The sequence below is a fragment of the Xenopus laevis genome, chromosome 3L (assembly GCF_017654675.1).
Source record: "Xenopus laevis strain J_2021 chromosome 3L, Xenopus_laevis_v10.1, whole genome shotgun sequence".
NCBI lineage: Eukaryota > Metazoa > Chordata > Amphibia > Anura > Pipidae > Xenopus > Xenopus laevis.
The window spans coordinates 16,489,704-16,506,731 of record NC_054375.1 but is presented as its reverse complement, the minus strand read 5'-3'; the positions used below and the strand labels follow the sequence as shown (position 1 = coordinate 16,506,731).

At 43.8% G+C, this 17,028-nt stretch overlaps 1 protein-coding gene across 1 annotated transcript in view; it reads right to left on the bottom strand.

The window, feature by feature from the left end:
• The window catches only part of mrps35.L (mitochondrial ribosomal protein S35 L homeolog), an 18,777-nt gene extending 1,774 nt beyond the window's left edge, over positions 1–17,003 (bottom strand). The window contains exons 1-7 of the mRNA NM_001112893.1: positions 16,881–17,003; positions 15,522–15,574; positions 15,250–15,417; positions 15,064–15,124; positions 7,603–7,742; positions 6,055–6,164; positions 5,643–5,712 (exon numbers count right to left, since the gene is read on the bottom strand). Coding sequence (NP_001106364.1) covers positions 5,643–5,712; positions 6,055–6,164; positions 7,603–7,742; positions 15,064–15,124; positions 15,250–15,417; positions 15,522–15,574; positions 16,881–16,995 — 717 coding nt within the window. The 5' untranslated portion in view covers positions 16,996–17,003. The remainder of the gene's footprint in view (positions 1–5,642; positions 5,713–6,054; positions 6,165–7,602; positions 7,743–15,063; positions 15,125–15,249; positions 15,418–15,521; positions 15,575–16,880) is intronic.
• Positions 17,004–17,028: the final 25 nt, after the last annotated feature.

Genomic DNA, 17,028 nt, shown 5'->3' with positions numbered 1-17,028 from the left:
AATCGTTCGATCGAAGGATTATTCCTTCGACTTTGATATTCGAAGTCGAAGGATTTTCCTTCCCCAGTCGAATATAGAGGGTTAATTACCCTCGATATTCGACCCTTGATAAATTTGCCCCTAAATGAACGTCCTCCAGCGGCCATTTTAGGAGCATAGGTGGACATTTGGCGCACTTTCATTTTGGATAGCAAAGGAGAAGGAGCTAAGTTTGGAAGCTGCCCAAAAATTTTGGAAAAATGGCTCACAGGGGGAGGAGAGGAGGAGGAATGTGGCCAGGAATGGGGGGAGGAAGTTAGTGGTGTGGGGGCCCAGGACTTGTTTGAGGGGGGCCAAGAGGAAGGAGTGGAGGGAGCTGCCTCTCAAACAAGTCCTGAGTGCAGGGGTTAGATAGGGGGTCTAGTGTTAGGGAAGCCAGTGGGGGGGGGAAGTTTCTGGGATGGCAGCCAGGACCGGTGGAGGGCAAGGACCACTGAGGAATTGGAGGATTCCTCAGTGCCCTTGCAGGAGGTCACCTGGCCTGTCAGTGGTTCCCGGGGCAGGGTGCAGCGTAGGTTAGGGAGGGGACCCCATTAGTTAGGGAGGGGAGCCCAGCAGGTAGAGATAGGGTAGGCCAGGGGGGAGAGGCCAGCAGGGAGGGAGTGGATGAGAGGCCACTTAGGGCCAGAAGAGGAGAGAGGAGGAAGAGGAGGAGGGCCCTCGTAAAAAAACCCACCATTCTCCAGTGAGGAGAATGCAGTGCTAGTGGATGAGGTGCTGCAACAATGGGACATGTTGTTTGGTGCGCAGTCCCATCTGATCCCTGCTGCCAGACACACTCAACTATGGCAGCAGGTAGTGGATCGTGTGAGCGTTGTATGCGCTGTGTGCCGTAGCGGACCTGCGGCATACAAGCGTTTCAGCGACCTGAAGAGATGCATCAAGAGAAAGTATGTGGCCCAGAGGACGAAGGTCCAGAAGGCTGGCGCTGGGACTTCACCCCCCATCCGCCTCCAGGCCTTTGAGCACCACCTTCTGGACACCATTGGTGAAGAGGTCTGCTGGTTGGAAGGCGAATATCTGGACTCAGATAGGATACGTAAGTTTACATTTCTTCAAACAATATATTTAATATATTAATCACTGTCTATGCTTGTTTCTTTAGCTTAACGGACGTATTTAGCTTGCTTGATCCTTCGGGTGCAACAGCCCTATAAAAAATTTTTTAGCGATTTAACTTCAACCATTGTGCCACAATATACTTCTTAGTCCTAGCTAAATCCAATAGTGACGTACTTTCACCTTGTGGCTAAAATATTAGTCTTCTAAATATTCGCCTCCCACATGCCACTCAAGTGTGTTATAGAATGTACAGCTGGTAATGACCATTTTTGTGGTTGTGTCACATGAATCACTGTTCATCAGAGCCGGGCCCACCCGGCCAGGCGCCCTAGGCAACCTGGCTGGCCACGGCACCGGCTCAGAGTCACAGCATTGCAGTTCACGGCAGCCATCTTCCAGGTCTTTTTTCGGCGCTTCTGCAATTTTCGTCCATTTTGGCGCATGCCTGGAAGATGGCCACAGTGAACTCTGATGGTGTGACTTTGCACCAAAGGGTTAGTAAAAAGTTAGGACCATTTCCCCAAGGGGGGCAGCTAGGTTGGGGGGAGGGGGGTCTATGTGGGGTGGGGGGAGGGTTTTTTTGGTAAAGGGTTTGTTTCTCCTTTAAGTGACATTAGTCCTTAGGACTAGTTATGAGACCATTGTTTTGCAGGAAATAAACACCCTATACTCCAATGAGTGAAAAAGATTGTCACATATCTAAAAAATATATTAGTTGGCCATTTACTTCAATGCATTTGTTGAATTTATCCCAATTTTTCTAATATTTGCCAAAGCAAAACAGTCAGATTTGCCATCAGTACAGCGCCAAGTTTTTCTGGAAATTACAAGAATTAACCTCTAACTGTCTGGACGTGCTGCAGAAGCTCATTTCATAAACACAAATGGAGCAATAGTGCTTGAAACTCTGTTTAAAGGAGAAGGAAAGGCTTTCAGCACTTGGTGGTGCCAAATGTTAGGTACCCCCAAGTGATTGTATCTAATTACCTGAAACTGGTGCTCCTATCAGCAGAAAAATGCACCGGCACCAGTGAGCACCACAGAGCGATCCTCTTCCGTCTTACTCTTTCTTTCGTGTGGCTGCACATGCACAGTAGAACGAAAAGCCAAACTTTAGCTAAAAAGTTCCGTTCTACTGCGCATGCGTTTGCCCCGGGAAATTCGGAGAAAGAAGAAGACGGAAGTGGATCGCTTTGTGGTGCTCACTGGTATAACCCTGGACCGGTGCAGTTTTCTGCTGATAGGAGCACCGGCCCGGGGTTTCAGGTAAGTCAATACAATTACTTTGAGTACCTAACATTTGGCACCCCCAAGTGCTGCAAGCCTTTCCTTCTCCTTTAAAGGAGAATTCAACCCCATAGGCGCAAAAATCCCTCCCCCCTTCCCTGCGTAGGTCACGAAGATTCCAAAAAAAAAATGGAAAACTTTGGGAATGAGCACCAAACAACAAGTCCCATTGTTTTTAAAATCCTGATCCATAAATACGGCATTCTCCTCACTGAGGGGCGCCATACTAGCATCTCGTGGCGCCCTTTCCCAATAACATCTGGGAAACACATAACATCTAATTGCTCTTATACATTATAGTGTGTTTGGCCGATAACTAATTTGCAGCGACCTGTGTGTTGGCCTCCTTGAACATACATGCACAAGAGAAGCAATTGTTTCATCCATACTTGCAACATGCCAAATTCTGTTTCTTTGGCCAAATCTGAAACATCTTTCCGTATATGGTGTGAATGTTATATGCCTGATCTTGTGCTGTGCTCAAACACAATTTCTGAACTGCATTTTGCTTTTGAAATATCTGCCTATTGTATTAAGTGCACTTAAGGGCAAGTTTTGTGTTAAAAGGCACATTTGTGTGTACAGACATGCAAAAGAAACATGCCTCCTCACTCACTGTGCTATGACGCACTTAAAGGGCCATCAACTTTAACTCCTTTTCCTCTGTTTCACAATGTAATGTGCAGAGGAAACATATATATGGTTTTAAATAACATCTTTTGAACAATATTATGCACTTTAACCAATGATGGTCTTCCAGGGCCTAAGTCTGCAGCCTAGCATATGGGTAAATGTCTCCTCCTCCTCCTGCTGGTCTTAGAAATTTTAGTGGGCAGCTCCAGAATGACCTCCTTCTCCTTTGCTATCGAAACTGAAAGTCCAAGCCTTAAAGGGCAACTGAATGTTGTATTACTATGCACTTTAACCTATCATAGTCCTCTGGGGCCTAAGTCTGCAGCCTAGCACTGAGCAAAAGGGCAACTGAATGTTTTATTACTATGCACTTTAACCAATTATAGTCTTCCGGGGCCTAAGTCTGCAGCCTAGCACTGACCTAATGTATTTGTGGCTGTTGAGAAAAAGGGAACCAAACATGTTTACAAAAGTCCTTAATGTTAAGTATTGTTTGTGATGTTTAATATTTTTACATACTGTGTATGTTCAAACTGAGCCGTGCCTTGTTACCCTCACCTGGCTGTTGTGCCGCATCAAATCTCATGAAGTAAAAGTGTTTGCTGGCAACTGAGTAACCTTTTCTAAAGCACTGACCTTTAGTGGTCAAGGCCCATTAGAGGATACAATGAAAGCTCAGACCAAGTTTATGATGTGCCCTATGCCTAGGGTACCTATTTCTATTTCTTGTGCAATTCTTTTTTTTATACATTTTCTCATAAAATATACCTTTGTCAGAAATACATCTTGTTGGATGTTTTGGAATATTTCTTAATATATTTCATAAAATACCTACACTTGAAAATGTTTCATGTTTTATTTACTTTGAGTAATGATGATAATTATTTCAAGCCTATTCTTTGTGCAAGGCAAGAAGGTATAAAATATCTTGGTAAAAGATATTGCCTCTATGTCTATAAGTAGCCAATCATTGGTAGAAACACGGGCTATGGGATTTCACACATGCAAGGAAAGCATGACTTCCCCTTTAAAAAGTGAGGTCTCATATATTAGCCTCACTTCCCCTTTAAAAAGTGGAATCTCATATATTAGCCTCACTTCCCCATTAAAAAGTGGAATCTCATATATTAGCCTCACTTCCCCTTTAAAAAGTGGAATCTCATATATTAGCCTCACTTCCCCTTTAAAAAGTAAGATATCATATTAGCCTTACTTCCCTTTTAAAAGCGAGAACTCATATATTAGCCTCACTTCCCCTTTAAAAAGTTAAATATAATATATTAGCCTTATTTCCCCTCTAAAAAAGTGAGGTCTCATATTAACCTCACTTCCCCTTTAAAAAGTTAAATATCATATATCAGCACGGGCTATGGGAAACACGGGATATGGGATTTCACACATGCAAGGCAAGCGTGACTTCCCCTTTAAAAAAGTGAGTTCTCATATATTAGCCTCACTTCCCTATTAAAAAGTGCATTTGGACATTTGAGCGTCAATATCTCTTTAAATAATCTTGTCTAAAATTTAAAAAACCTGTTTCAGTATGTAAAGGAAAGGCTAATTTAAATTTAGAAAAAAATCGGATTAAAAAAGAAAAACACGAAAATATAGTGATTTCAACTGCCCCATAGGACTCAATGGTCCTGGACAGCTCAAACCTACCGTGGTTTTTATTTTACTTCAAAGTCCAAATTGAAATTGATAAATTCCGATGGCTTTTCTGAAGGCACAATGTTTTCGGCGTCAACCGAAATGACGCCCATAGACTTATATGGCGTTGTGCGTAAAAAAAAAAAAATGCACGTCAAAAACAATTCGCCCATAGACTTTAATGGGCGTTGGCGACATTTCACCGGTGCCAAATTTTTGCCGAAATGGGTCAAATTCGCTCATCCCTACTAAGGTGGAAACATATACATTGCCAGCAAGTCTCCCTGTACTAAGGGTTAACACCTTGTGTGCTAGAGGTGAGTGATTACATCTCTGGGGGTTAAGCCACGATCAAACACAGGCAACAAGCAGAACTGGGAAGGTGTTAACCTCGGGATTCCCCCTTGAACCGTAATTTATCGCTACATCATCCGGATCATGGAAAAATCACAAGTGTCACAGAGGCTCATGAAATATGCAGAGCAATCAAAGGCAATTTATCCAATGAGAAGGCTCTGAAATATTAATGAGCGGCTGAAAGGTAAAGAAAGAGCCAGGCGGGCTGGTGAAGAGCGACATGCTTCAGATCAGGTGGCACATGCCGACCGAGGGGCAATGAGCTTATCAGGGTGGTAAAAAGCATCCTACCACTGATTTGTGAACGGCATCTCCCATCATCCTCTGCTGATTAGTCATAGGTCCACTCCCCCAGGTACACACTTGCAGGACATCTGATGGCAGAGCTGAATGGGTGCAAATGTTCTGGTAGCTTGGAGCTTGCACAATTTCTCCAACATGCATGCACCAACCCTTCAGCAGATGGGTGGAGTTCCAAAAGTTGCAGCCCATGGTAAAGTGACTTGTGCCATTTAACTTTTACTCTCCATTCACTGAAGTTCTAGAACCTGGTTAGGTATAAATGGCACACGGTGCTCTTGCTCATGCCAGAGTTTAATACAAAATCCACTCACCCAGGATTCGTGATACAGGACAGTCAGCAAGTAGAGACTGTAGTCCCGGTTCTGTCTCCTTACTGGACACCTGGTACAACGGAACAGATTACACGGTGTATAAAAGTGTATCTTGTATAAAAAACCGAATGCTAGGACACACAAAGAAGACACATATAGATCCTATACATTGAAGTGCTGGGCTTAATACAAGGGATTTTCTCTCGGGTTCTGCGCCAACATCAAATCACCCACAGTTTCTTGTAATACATAAGCAAATTGGTCATCTTCAGCTCCTCTATAACTCTCACACCCATTTTTCTCAAGCTATGGTAGCCTTTACAGTGATCCCACCAGACTGTTTATGTAATTTGCTACAGTTTACCCCTCCCACCATCCCAGGAAAAAGAAAGGACACGAATGCTGTAAGTACCTATCAGAGCGGAGGGTAAGGGTATCGGTTGCTGCATTGTATCTCGATCCTGCAAGTTTTATAAGCTTCTTCCTGGAATGATCATCCAGATTGAGACTGGACAGATTCACCTGGAAAGCAGAACAGTGATTTAGGGAGACAGAAAGAGCTGGAGTGTAGGTGGCATAGACAAACATCAGAAAATGTTTGCCATTAAAGCAAAGGGAATCCAAGTTTATCTGCTGCATTTATGGTCACACAGTTGCCTATACAGCATGCTTAAAGGAACAGTTCAGTGTAAAAATAAAAACTGGGTAAATAGATAGGCTGAGCAAAATAAAAAAAATGTTTCTAATATAGTTAGTTAGCCAAAAATGTAATGTATAAAGGCTGGAGTAACTGGATGTCTTACATAACAGAACACTACTTTCTGCTTTTCAGCTCTCTAACTCTGAGTTAGTCAGCGACTTGAAGGGGGGCCACGTGGGACATAACTGTTCAGTGAGTTTGCAATATATTCCTCAGCATTCAGCTCAGATTCAAAAGCAACAGTTATGACCCATGTGGCCCTCCTTTAAGTCACTGATTGGTTACTGCCTGGTAACCAGTCAGTGGAAACCAAGAGAGCAGGAAGTAGTGTTCTGGCTATTATGTTAGACACCCAGTTACTCCAGTCTTTATACATTACATTTTTGGCTAACTATATTAGAAACATTTTTTATTTTGCACAGACTATTTATTTACCCAGTTTTTATTTGTATACTGAATAATTCCTTTAAACCAAGTAGCGTGCACATACTCGTTCCCATTTTACACCTACACACATGGACATAAATCCTATTTCAATCCATTCTTACAGATTTCATATATTCAAGACGTTTACGAGAATAATTTCAGAAAAAAAAGGGAAAGACAGCAAATATTTACCTTATGTGATGGGTTTCTATGGCCAAGGTAGATAAAATAATTAGCTCCCTTCATTCTAATTTGTAGGGATGCACCAAATCTAGGATTCGGTTTCGGGATTTGGCCTTTTTCAGCACGATTCGGATTCCGCCAAATACTTCTGCCCGGTCTAACTGAATCCTAATTTGCATATGCAAAATATGAGTGGAGAGGGGAGCGTGACTTTTGTCACAAAACAAGGAAGTAGAAAATGTTTTCCCTTCCCACCCTTAATTTACATATGCAAATTAGGATTCGGATTTGGTATTCGGCAGAATCTTTCGCGAAGGATTCAGGGGTTCGGCCGTATCCATTGCGGATTCAGTGCATCCCTACTAAATTGTGACTATGAGTCAAGCTGTCACTTCTAAAGCAACAGCAGCATTAGATTTTTGATATTAATGGTCACGAGCAGCGTTGCACTTGGTCACTACCTGCGGCTTGGGCAACCGTACCTGGCTCGATTTAACAGCTGCTTACCCCCACAGGGAAAATGATCAAATACAGAGAGATAAGGCCACCCAGAATATTGTTTAGGGGTTAATAGATAACTAAACACAGCAGGACTCCCTGCAAGACAGAGCTGAATATCACCAACAAAACACTGGTACAGGTGTCACTTACCTGCATGCTTACCACACGGGCTTTAGGGTTCCGGAGTGAAGGACCAGCAGAGACATAATCCACAGTCTGGAATTCGATTGGAAAATGCTTTTCGCACAGCTCATCGCTGGAGAGAGCAGACGGCCACTGGGTGCAAAATTCTGAGGCAAACATGTGCAACACGCCAATTAGAACAAGTACTGTACAAACTCACCCCTGTTGGCCCTGTGAGGCCGTCTTAAGACAGATAGGCCAAGTGTAGCCACAATCCTGTTGCCCCATGAGCAAATCACAGAGACAAATTCAGTTACAAGGACACTGACAGGTAGAACCATCGGGAAATGCCAAGATGTTAGGCACCTCCCAGTTATTCTAGTTGTTTACTTCAGACGGCGGGCCAGTGTGCCACTTCCTCCAAAAATACACCAGCTTGGGGTATTTTCTTCTTGCATATTCCTTAAAGGAGAACTAAACCCTAAAAATTAATGTGGTTAAAAATTCCATATTTTATATATACAGAATATATACAGCAATGATCCAGGACTTCAAACTTGTCTGATGCTAATTGCACTGGTTTATGTGCTGCCATGTAGTAATTATCTGTTTTAATTACTAATCAGCCTTATATTGTGACATTTCTATTCTATGTGTACTGTATATTGTGTGTCGGTCCCTAAGCTCAGTAAGTGACAGCAACACAGCATGTGCAGTGAATCAGCAGAAAAGAAGATGGAGAGCTACTGGGGCATCTTTGGAGACACAGATCTTCCCTGCTAAAGGGCTGTGGTTACCTTGAGCTGGTACAGAAGCCCAAAAACAGGAAATTGTTTATACATACCGTAATTTCTGTTTCCTGGTCACTTCCATGGCAGCATTCACCCATGGCTTAATTCCCCCTGCAGGCCAGCAGACAGGACCTCCCACTAACAATTCAAAAGTTTCACCTCTTCCCTTACCCCCTTGTCTCAGTATTAAAGCTGTCCCCTAACTAAAAAAGGGTGGGAAACTCTCCGGTGAATGCTGCCATGAAAGGGACCAGGATCAGAAATTATGGTATGCATAAACAATTCCCTGTTTTCCCAAAGTCACCCATGGTCAGCATTCACCCATGGGACATCGCTAAGCTTAAAACAGAGGGCAGGACACAAATGCATTGAACAGAACTTTAATTAGTGGAATACACTACAGATTGTAAAACTTTTCTCCCAAACTTAGCATCATGGGAGGACAATACATCCAACTTGTAATGCTTCAAAAACATATTCAAAGACGACCATCTTGCAGACGCTTTCTGGCGACTCCCTGGCTTGCACCACCCAGGAACTTGCCAATGCCCTGGTGGAGTGAGCCTTCAACCCTTTTGGAATACGCCTTCCTGCCACATTATATGCCTTTACAATAGCTGCCACAATCCAGGTACTAATTGTTCTCTTCGTTGGGGCTTGCCCCTTTTTGTATCCATTCGGAATTATGAACAGATGTTCCGATTTCCTCCATATCTTTGTTCTTTCTAAGTAAATTTTAATGGCTCTCACTAAATCCAGAGTGTGCCACATTTCTTCTTCTGCCAATGTAGGCACTGGAAAAAAAGAAGGTAAGATGACCTCTAAATCCATATGAAATTTTGACACAACTTTCGGAAGGAATCTGAATGCGGGTTTTAACACCACCTTATCTTCAAAAATCACTGTATGTGGTTCAGATGCTGCTAGAACTGCTATTTCTCCCACTCTACAGGCCGATGTTACCGCCACTAAGAGAATCACCTTCCAGTCATATTACAGTCTGTGACCTCCTCCAAATCAAACGGAGACTTAGTGAGGATTTTTAAGACCAAAGGAAGATCCCACGGTGGAAGACACTCCCTCTTCACTGGCCTCACTCTCATTAGAGCATTAAAGAATCTTCTCACCAGCGGTTCTTCTGCCCAATTTTTCCTTGTCCCGAAATTGCTGATATTTGGTCTCTCAGAGTACTTATCTGCAACTTTTTCTTGTACCTCGAGAACAAAAATTCTATCACTACAGTGCAGGTCCGGACTGAGAATTAAAATAGGCCCTGGCATTCTAGGTACACAGAGGCCCAATCAGCCTACATAGAAGCCCAAACAACCCCCACCAGCCCACTAAATAGTGACTTTCTATGGCACCTTATATCAGCCCCTCTGGCATTTGCCAGAACCCACAGATTGCCAGTCAAAACCTGCTACTGTGAGTGATGGAGACAATGGATTCCCTTCTTTCTCTGTCACAAACTTTCCCTACGCTCTATAATATTGTTGTGAAGTGCTTGCTTTTCTTGACTTCAAAAGTAAGTCTATGACTTCCTCTTTAAGAAATTCATTCTCTCCATCTCAACCGCCAAGCCATCAGAGACAGATGATCTAGCCGTTGGATCTGAATGGATCTCTGTGGCCAATCTCTGGAGAAGGGGAAACCACCGTCTCCTGGGCCAGAAGGGAATCACTGCAATGGCTTCTGCTCTGTCTTTCTTTATTTTCTTCAATGCTCTCCAAATTAAAGGACATGGAGGAAAAACATAGATTATGCCCTTTGACCAAATCTGTTTTAGGCCGTCCACTGCCTCTGCAAACTTGCAAGGGAACCTCGAGAAGAATCTCAGACATTTTCTGTTCTGAAAGGATGTCATCACATCTACCTGTGGCTGACCCCACCTTTCTACTATTTTCTCGAAAATACTCTTGTGCAGACTCCATTCTCCTGGATCCAACACTGTTCGACTGAGGAAGTCTTTATATTTTCTCTTCCTGGAAGATGGATTGCTATTAACCCCTCTATCCAATTTTCTGCCCACTGGAATAGAGGCCTTACTTCTACCAGTAGAGCCATGCTTCTGGTACCGCCATGTTTTACTATATAGGCGACTGCCGTAGTACTGTCTGACATCACCTTTACTTGCTTGCCCTTGAGAAGATGAGAAAAGTAAACAAGAGCCTTTTTTATTGCTCTCAACTTCAGAATATTTGATGACATGTTTTCTCCTCTCCATGTGCCTTGTACAACTCTCTCTCCTGTGTGGGCTCCCCATCCCACACTTGAAGCATTGGTGGTTACAAACCACCCAATTTGGTTCTTCTAAAGGAAGTCCTTTCGCCAGATTTCCTAGTCTGCACCACCAGGATAGGGTCCTCTTGACCTCCTGTGGTATCAGCACTCTTTTTTGTAAATGTAGATGAGGCTGACTTACTTTTCTTAGAAGAAAAAACTGCAATGGCCTTAGGTACCATCTTGTCCACCTCACTATTTGTATTGTTGCAGACATGGGTCCTATCACTTTCAGACAATGCTGCACGGAGACTATCTTCTGTCTCTTGAAATCTCTTACCAGTTTGATCACTTTTTCTTTTCTGTCTAGAGGAAGACTGACCACATTTTTCTCTGTTTGGAAGAGCACCCCCAAATATTGAAGTGACTGAGTGGGAACCAAATTGCTCTTTTCTTGGTTTATCACCCAACCATTGGCTAGTAAGACTTGTCTTACTCTGGCAGTATGCTCCTCGGCTTCTGATCTTGAGTTTGCCACCACCAAGATGTCGTCCAAATAATCATACACTGCCAACCCTTCTTTTCTTAACTCCGCGATGAGTGATACTAAAACCTTTGTAAATACTCTCGGGGACTGGGCTAGCCCAAACGGCAGGCATCTGTAAGTATGTAGTGCAATCGGTACATGAAAGTAAGTGTCTTTCAAGTCTATGCTTGTCAGCCAATTTCCTGTTCCTACTACTTGCATAATGGAAGTTAGTGACTCCATCTTGAATTTCCTTACTTGTAAAAACTTGTTTAGTTTCCTCATGTCTAGCACTGGCCTTACCGCCTGATACCTTCTTTATCAGTCTTGAATAGAATTCCTTCCTTCTTTCTTGCAGAGGAACTATTTCTATTGCTCTTGACTTGAACAATTGATTTAAGTACTCCTGTGCCAACTTCTTGTTTAAATCTATTCCTCTGATGACTGACTATATGAAAAAATCTCCTTTGGGCACTTCTTTGAATTCCAGGAAGAACCCTGATTCTACAACGCCTTGTACCCATGCGTCCTTTATCGTTGTGGCCCAGACATTCGAAAAATTGACCAACCTGGACCCTACCATGCTCTGGGCCATGCTACCCTCATTGCTGACTGGAGGTAGATGGGGTAGAGGAGAAAAACCCAAGTCTTTTAGAAGCCCCCCTGGAACTTGGACGACCCGATCTCCAAGAAGACTGCCTTGAGTATTCTCTCCCAGGCTTGTACTGTCTCGAAGTTCTAAACGACTTCTCTTTTGCTTTGTTGAAGCTAGAGTCAAACCTCGCTTTCTTAGCTTGGTTCTCTTGCAGCAGGAACACACTTTTGCCTCCTGATACCTTCTTGATAATTGCATCAAGCTTTTCTCCAAATAACATTTCTCCTTCAAATGGTAATTGACACATATCTAGTATAGGTCAATCTAAAAACAACTGGACTTGCTGAGTAATCAATGAAGACGTTTCACTACTCATCCGAGCAGCTTCTTCAGTTCAACTGACTGGTGTGGGAAGTTCTCGGCATATAAACTCTTCCACTAATCCATTTACAATGGCACATTGTAACTCTTCAAAGAGGTGACATCTGAAGAAACTCACAGAGGTGTTGATTCTGTGTAGTTGTGATAGGATTATCCAATATGTCATGCAACTCCTAGATACAGGTGTTACTTGTGAGAGTTGCATGAATGGACGTGTGAAGTGTTCTGAATCCGCCGGGGTACAGATGTTAGAACAGCATTGTATGTAGCAGACAGGTGGTGTCGAAGGCCCCCACCTCTGTTCAGAGATGGTCTCTCCACCTTGACATGAATCGCCTCTTTCACGCCTCGTTCAAACCAGCGGTCTTCTTTATCCAAGATTTGGACCTTGCTGTCTTCAAAGTAGTGTCCCTTGTCTTTTAAGTGTAGAAAGACAGCTGAGTTTTGCCCTGTAGAGTTCTCCCTCCTGTGCTGAGCCATTCGCTTGGAGAGCAGTTGTTTTGTCTCCCCGATGTATAGATCTGTGCACTCCTCGCTACACTGGACTCCGTATACCACATTGCTTTGTTTTTCTTTTGGTGTTTGATCCTTTGGGTGTACCAGTTTTTGTGCCATTGTAAATGGATTAGTGGAAGAATTTATTTGCTGAGAACTTCCCACACCAGTCAGTTGAACTGAAGAAGCTTCTGGGATGAGTAGTGAAACGTCTTCATTGATTACTCAGCAAGTCCAGTTGTTTTTAGATTGACCTATACTAGATATACTATGACCTGGATGAATGAAAATCTTCATAGTCATATGGTAATTGACACAGATTAGTTTTTGATGCTGTATCGGCTGCCCATGACTTTAGCCAAAGTGCTCTTCTAGCGGCCACTGATAACGCCATGGATCTTGCAGCAAAATGTACCATATCTATAGAAGCTTCTAACATGAATTCTGTTGCCATTGTACAATCAGCTAACATCTCCAACAACTTCGGTCTTTTACATTAGATGATATTGCATCTCCCAGCTCCGAAAACCATACTTTCAATGCCCTAGACACCGATTTCAGTGCCACTGCCGGCTTACAGGCTGCACCTGCAGCTCCAAAAGATTTTCTTAGATTGAATTCCATCTTCTTTTCCATCGGTTCTCTAAATACTGCTGCATCATCAACCAGAAGTGTGGTCTTCTTAGCCAGTCTCACCACCGCCGCATCCACCTTCGATGGAGAATCCCAAGCTTTAGAATGTTGCTCATCAAAAGGGTATTTTTTATTAAATCTTCTCACTGTTTGAGCTCTTTTCTCAGTCTTTTTCCATTCTGTTGCAATAATTTCTTTTATTGACAAATGAACTGGAAAATACACTGCTTTTTTCTTTGAAGATGGAAATTGCTTATCCGCTGCTGACAATCTTGCTGATTCTGTAGGGAAAGTCAGGGTCTGCCTTACTGCCTTAATCAATGGCTCAATTACTGCCAGATCAAATGTGGATTCATCCTCCGACTCAATCTCCCATTCTTCAGATCCTGCCTGAGACAGGACATCCGAATCAGCCGACAATGTCTGACACATCCGAGAAAGACTCTCCTTGTCTCCCATGATAATGCCTTGGTCTTGATAAGGACTTGAGACCTCTTGAAATCCTTGTATCACTGCCTGTTTGATTACTGAGGCTAATGATTCAGCAAATAATTGGTTCTCCTGCAACAAGGAGGTTCTTGGCTCCTGTTGTTTTTCTCCAGAAGCTGACTTCTCCAGAGACTTGTCTTTTTTTCCATCTGTGGCAGGAAGGCTGCAAAAACTGTTACTATTTGAGCCCTATATCTCTGCCATAAACCCTCTGGCAGCATACATCACCTTTTCCCTTTAGGTTGGGCGGCTTTTCCCGTCACACCAGGTTCCATTGGTGAGCTAATCAGAGAAAATGAACAATAAATCAGCTTCCTTCCTAGGATACACATCAGGATAATCAGCTGAACTTTTCCCCACATACCTGTCACTGCTGCCTACAGTACTCAGTAACTGAGTGGCAAAAATGGCAACCACAGGAAGTGTCCTACCTGTTTAATAGGTTGAGCAGCGTGCTGGATATTTTAATATACTCCCCTATTTGCTGCCACCTCTTAAAACAAACTCTCCCAGGGTATGAACGCTTACTTTTGGCGCCACAGCCGTTCTTCCCCTTTGTCCTGCGCTCCTTTGCGCTTAATGCCTATCACCAAGATGGCCGCACTGGAATGTCCGCCTCTGACGTCACATCCGTTATCGTCTGTATCGTCTATTGCCAGCAATCTTCTAATGCGCAGTTCTCCCTCCGAGCGTCCGGCTTCTACCTAACCCGCACTGTGGGAGGACTCAGCCACTCTTCATCTAGCGCTGCTAATTGCCACACTCTTCTGCAACTCCCTGACCCGACGAGCGGGAGGCGAGCCACAGGCATGTAAGTCAGCCCTTTGCTAGCCCCGACAGGGGAGCTCCTCAGACCCTTACCCTTCAATTTCCATAGTCTTGTTTCTTACAACACAGCACTCCTATCCCTGGCCCGGACAGGACAAAAAAGACAAGGGGGTAAGGGAAGAGTTGGAACTTCTGAATTGTTAGTGGGAGGTCCTGTCTGCTGGCCTGCAGGGAGAATTAACCCATGGGTGAATGCTGACCATGGGTGACTATGGGAAATATAATGCACAACATTTCTAGCTGCTCATTTAGTTGGGCTTTAGTTCTCCTTTAAAGGTCTGAAGTAAGTGACACACCAACCCCCCCCCCACAAATGACATAGAGGAAAAACTCAGTGCATCCAAAGGGACACTAACGCACCCACAAACACAGATGTCAGGTGTCCTTTACCCACAATTCAGGGATTGTTTCTCTTTTTACTTTGAGGACCTTGGACAATTTTAACTCAGTAAAAATGCAGCATTACCTTGCACTACCACTAGACTGAATGAAGTATGTGTGGAATTCATTGGTATATCTCAAAGTCTCACCTTTCAGTGTGGCACAGTGATTTCGGATAGCCACAGGTGTCAGGTGCAGGAAGTTTGGGATCTGTAAGTAACAAGAGAGATTAAGAGGAGAGAAACCAACTGTGTTTATTCCTAAATGTTTGCTACGCCCCCCCCCCCAGTGTTGGTTTGTGTGGTATAACCCCATGCATCTAGGGATGATTTTACCTTGATGAGCTCTAAGTTTCCAGTCTTCTCCGGTGGGACTCCCCTTTTAACAGGGTACCCCATGCGCACAGGGAGGGGCACTGCCGCTGGCTTGAATGGGGCTGCTGTTGGATAAACACTGCACCAATCCTGGTCCGGAAACATCTTCTCTGTCCTTGGAGGAGCAGGCTGGGGTGAGAAGCATGAGAGAGGGTTGATGTATGAACAGGAAGGAAGAGCCACTCACCCGAAATGGGAAACTGATGGTAAACAGAGGGCAGTCCGTATTATACCTCTCTCCTGAACAGGTTCTTCTGCTGCGAGCGGCTGCCTCGGGTCGCCGGAACTGTATATGAACACAACAGACCATAAGCAGAACATAGGAAGAAGCCAGATCTGATTGGGATATATATATATTTAATATCTTTCAACCGGCACACCCTTATAAAAAACATTGTCTTTATATTTAATTTACAAAAAAGGAGGGGGCACACCAAAGGCAAATTTCAAAATATTTAGAGCCCTGTCTAAGTAATTCAAGTAAATATGCAAGTGCATGTAAATTTAAAAAAACAGGGTTTTTTTGTTACAAAGTTATGATCAAAAAATTGATAAGTCACCATACCACGTCAAGGTAAACCCCACACTTGCATATTTACTTGAATTACTTAGACAGGGCTCTAAATATTTTGAAATTTGCCTTAGGTGTGCACCCACAACCCCCCCCCTTTTTTTCTATTTATATTTCATTGTATCAATACTGGGGTTAATTTGTGTAATATATATATATATAAATTCCTCTAGCATCCATGCATTGATTTGAATGAGAGATTGGCATATGAATAGGAGAGGGACTGGATAAAGGGCTATTCCACACGGGGAGATAGCCACGCGTTTGCGGTCGCGGCGACAAAGCGCCGCGCCAGTCGCCGCGACCGGCGCAGGCGACAGTTTTGTATGGGCGCCTATGTAAAAACGCCTGTGCTAACCACATGAGGCGATGCGCTTTTCAACAGTCGCCTGAAAATGCCTCGCCAGGCTTTTTCAGGCGACTGTTGAAAAGCGCATCGCCTCGTGTGGTTAGCACAGGCGTTTTTACATAGGCGCCCATACAAAACTGTCGCCTGCGCCGGTCGCGGCGCTTTGTCGCCGCGACCGCAAACGCGTGGCTATCTCCCCGTGTGGACTAGCCCAAAAAAGATGAGGCATAAAAAGTAGCAATAACAATAAATGTGTAGACTTATAGAGCATTTGTTTTTAGATGTGGTTAGTGACCCATTTGAAAACTGGAAACAGTCAGAAGAAGAAGGCATATAATTCAACAACTAAAATTAATTCCAATGGAAAAGTTGCTTCGAATTGGTCACTCTATAACATACTAAAAGTTAACGTAAAGGTGAACCATCCCTTTCACGTTCCATCTAATAGTGTGACAGGAAACACAGCATTACAAGAAGGATATCTAGGGACAAGGCCCGTGAAATATGCCCAAGCAGTTGGTGAATTTAAATAAAGGGCACAGTCCAGGATGGCAATAGTAAGCAGAACTACCCGTACCACTGACAGCGTCATTGACAGACAAGAGGTCACGCAAGAATCTCGATCACGTGTTCATACAGGAAGCTGACGCCCAGCGTGCAGCTCACCCTCACCTGATCGTGACACTGCCAGGCCCGTACTGTACCCGGGACCCCTGACAGATGTCGCCCTGAGGATCCCGGTGCCCATCAAGGTGCCACACATGCGATTCACCATGCACACCGCCATCTTGCGCGGGGCGGAAAGAAGCCACAGTACGGA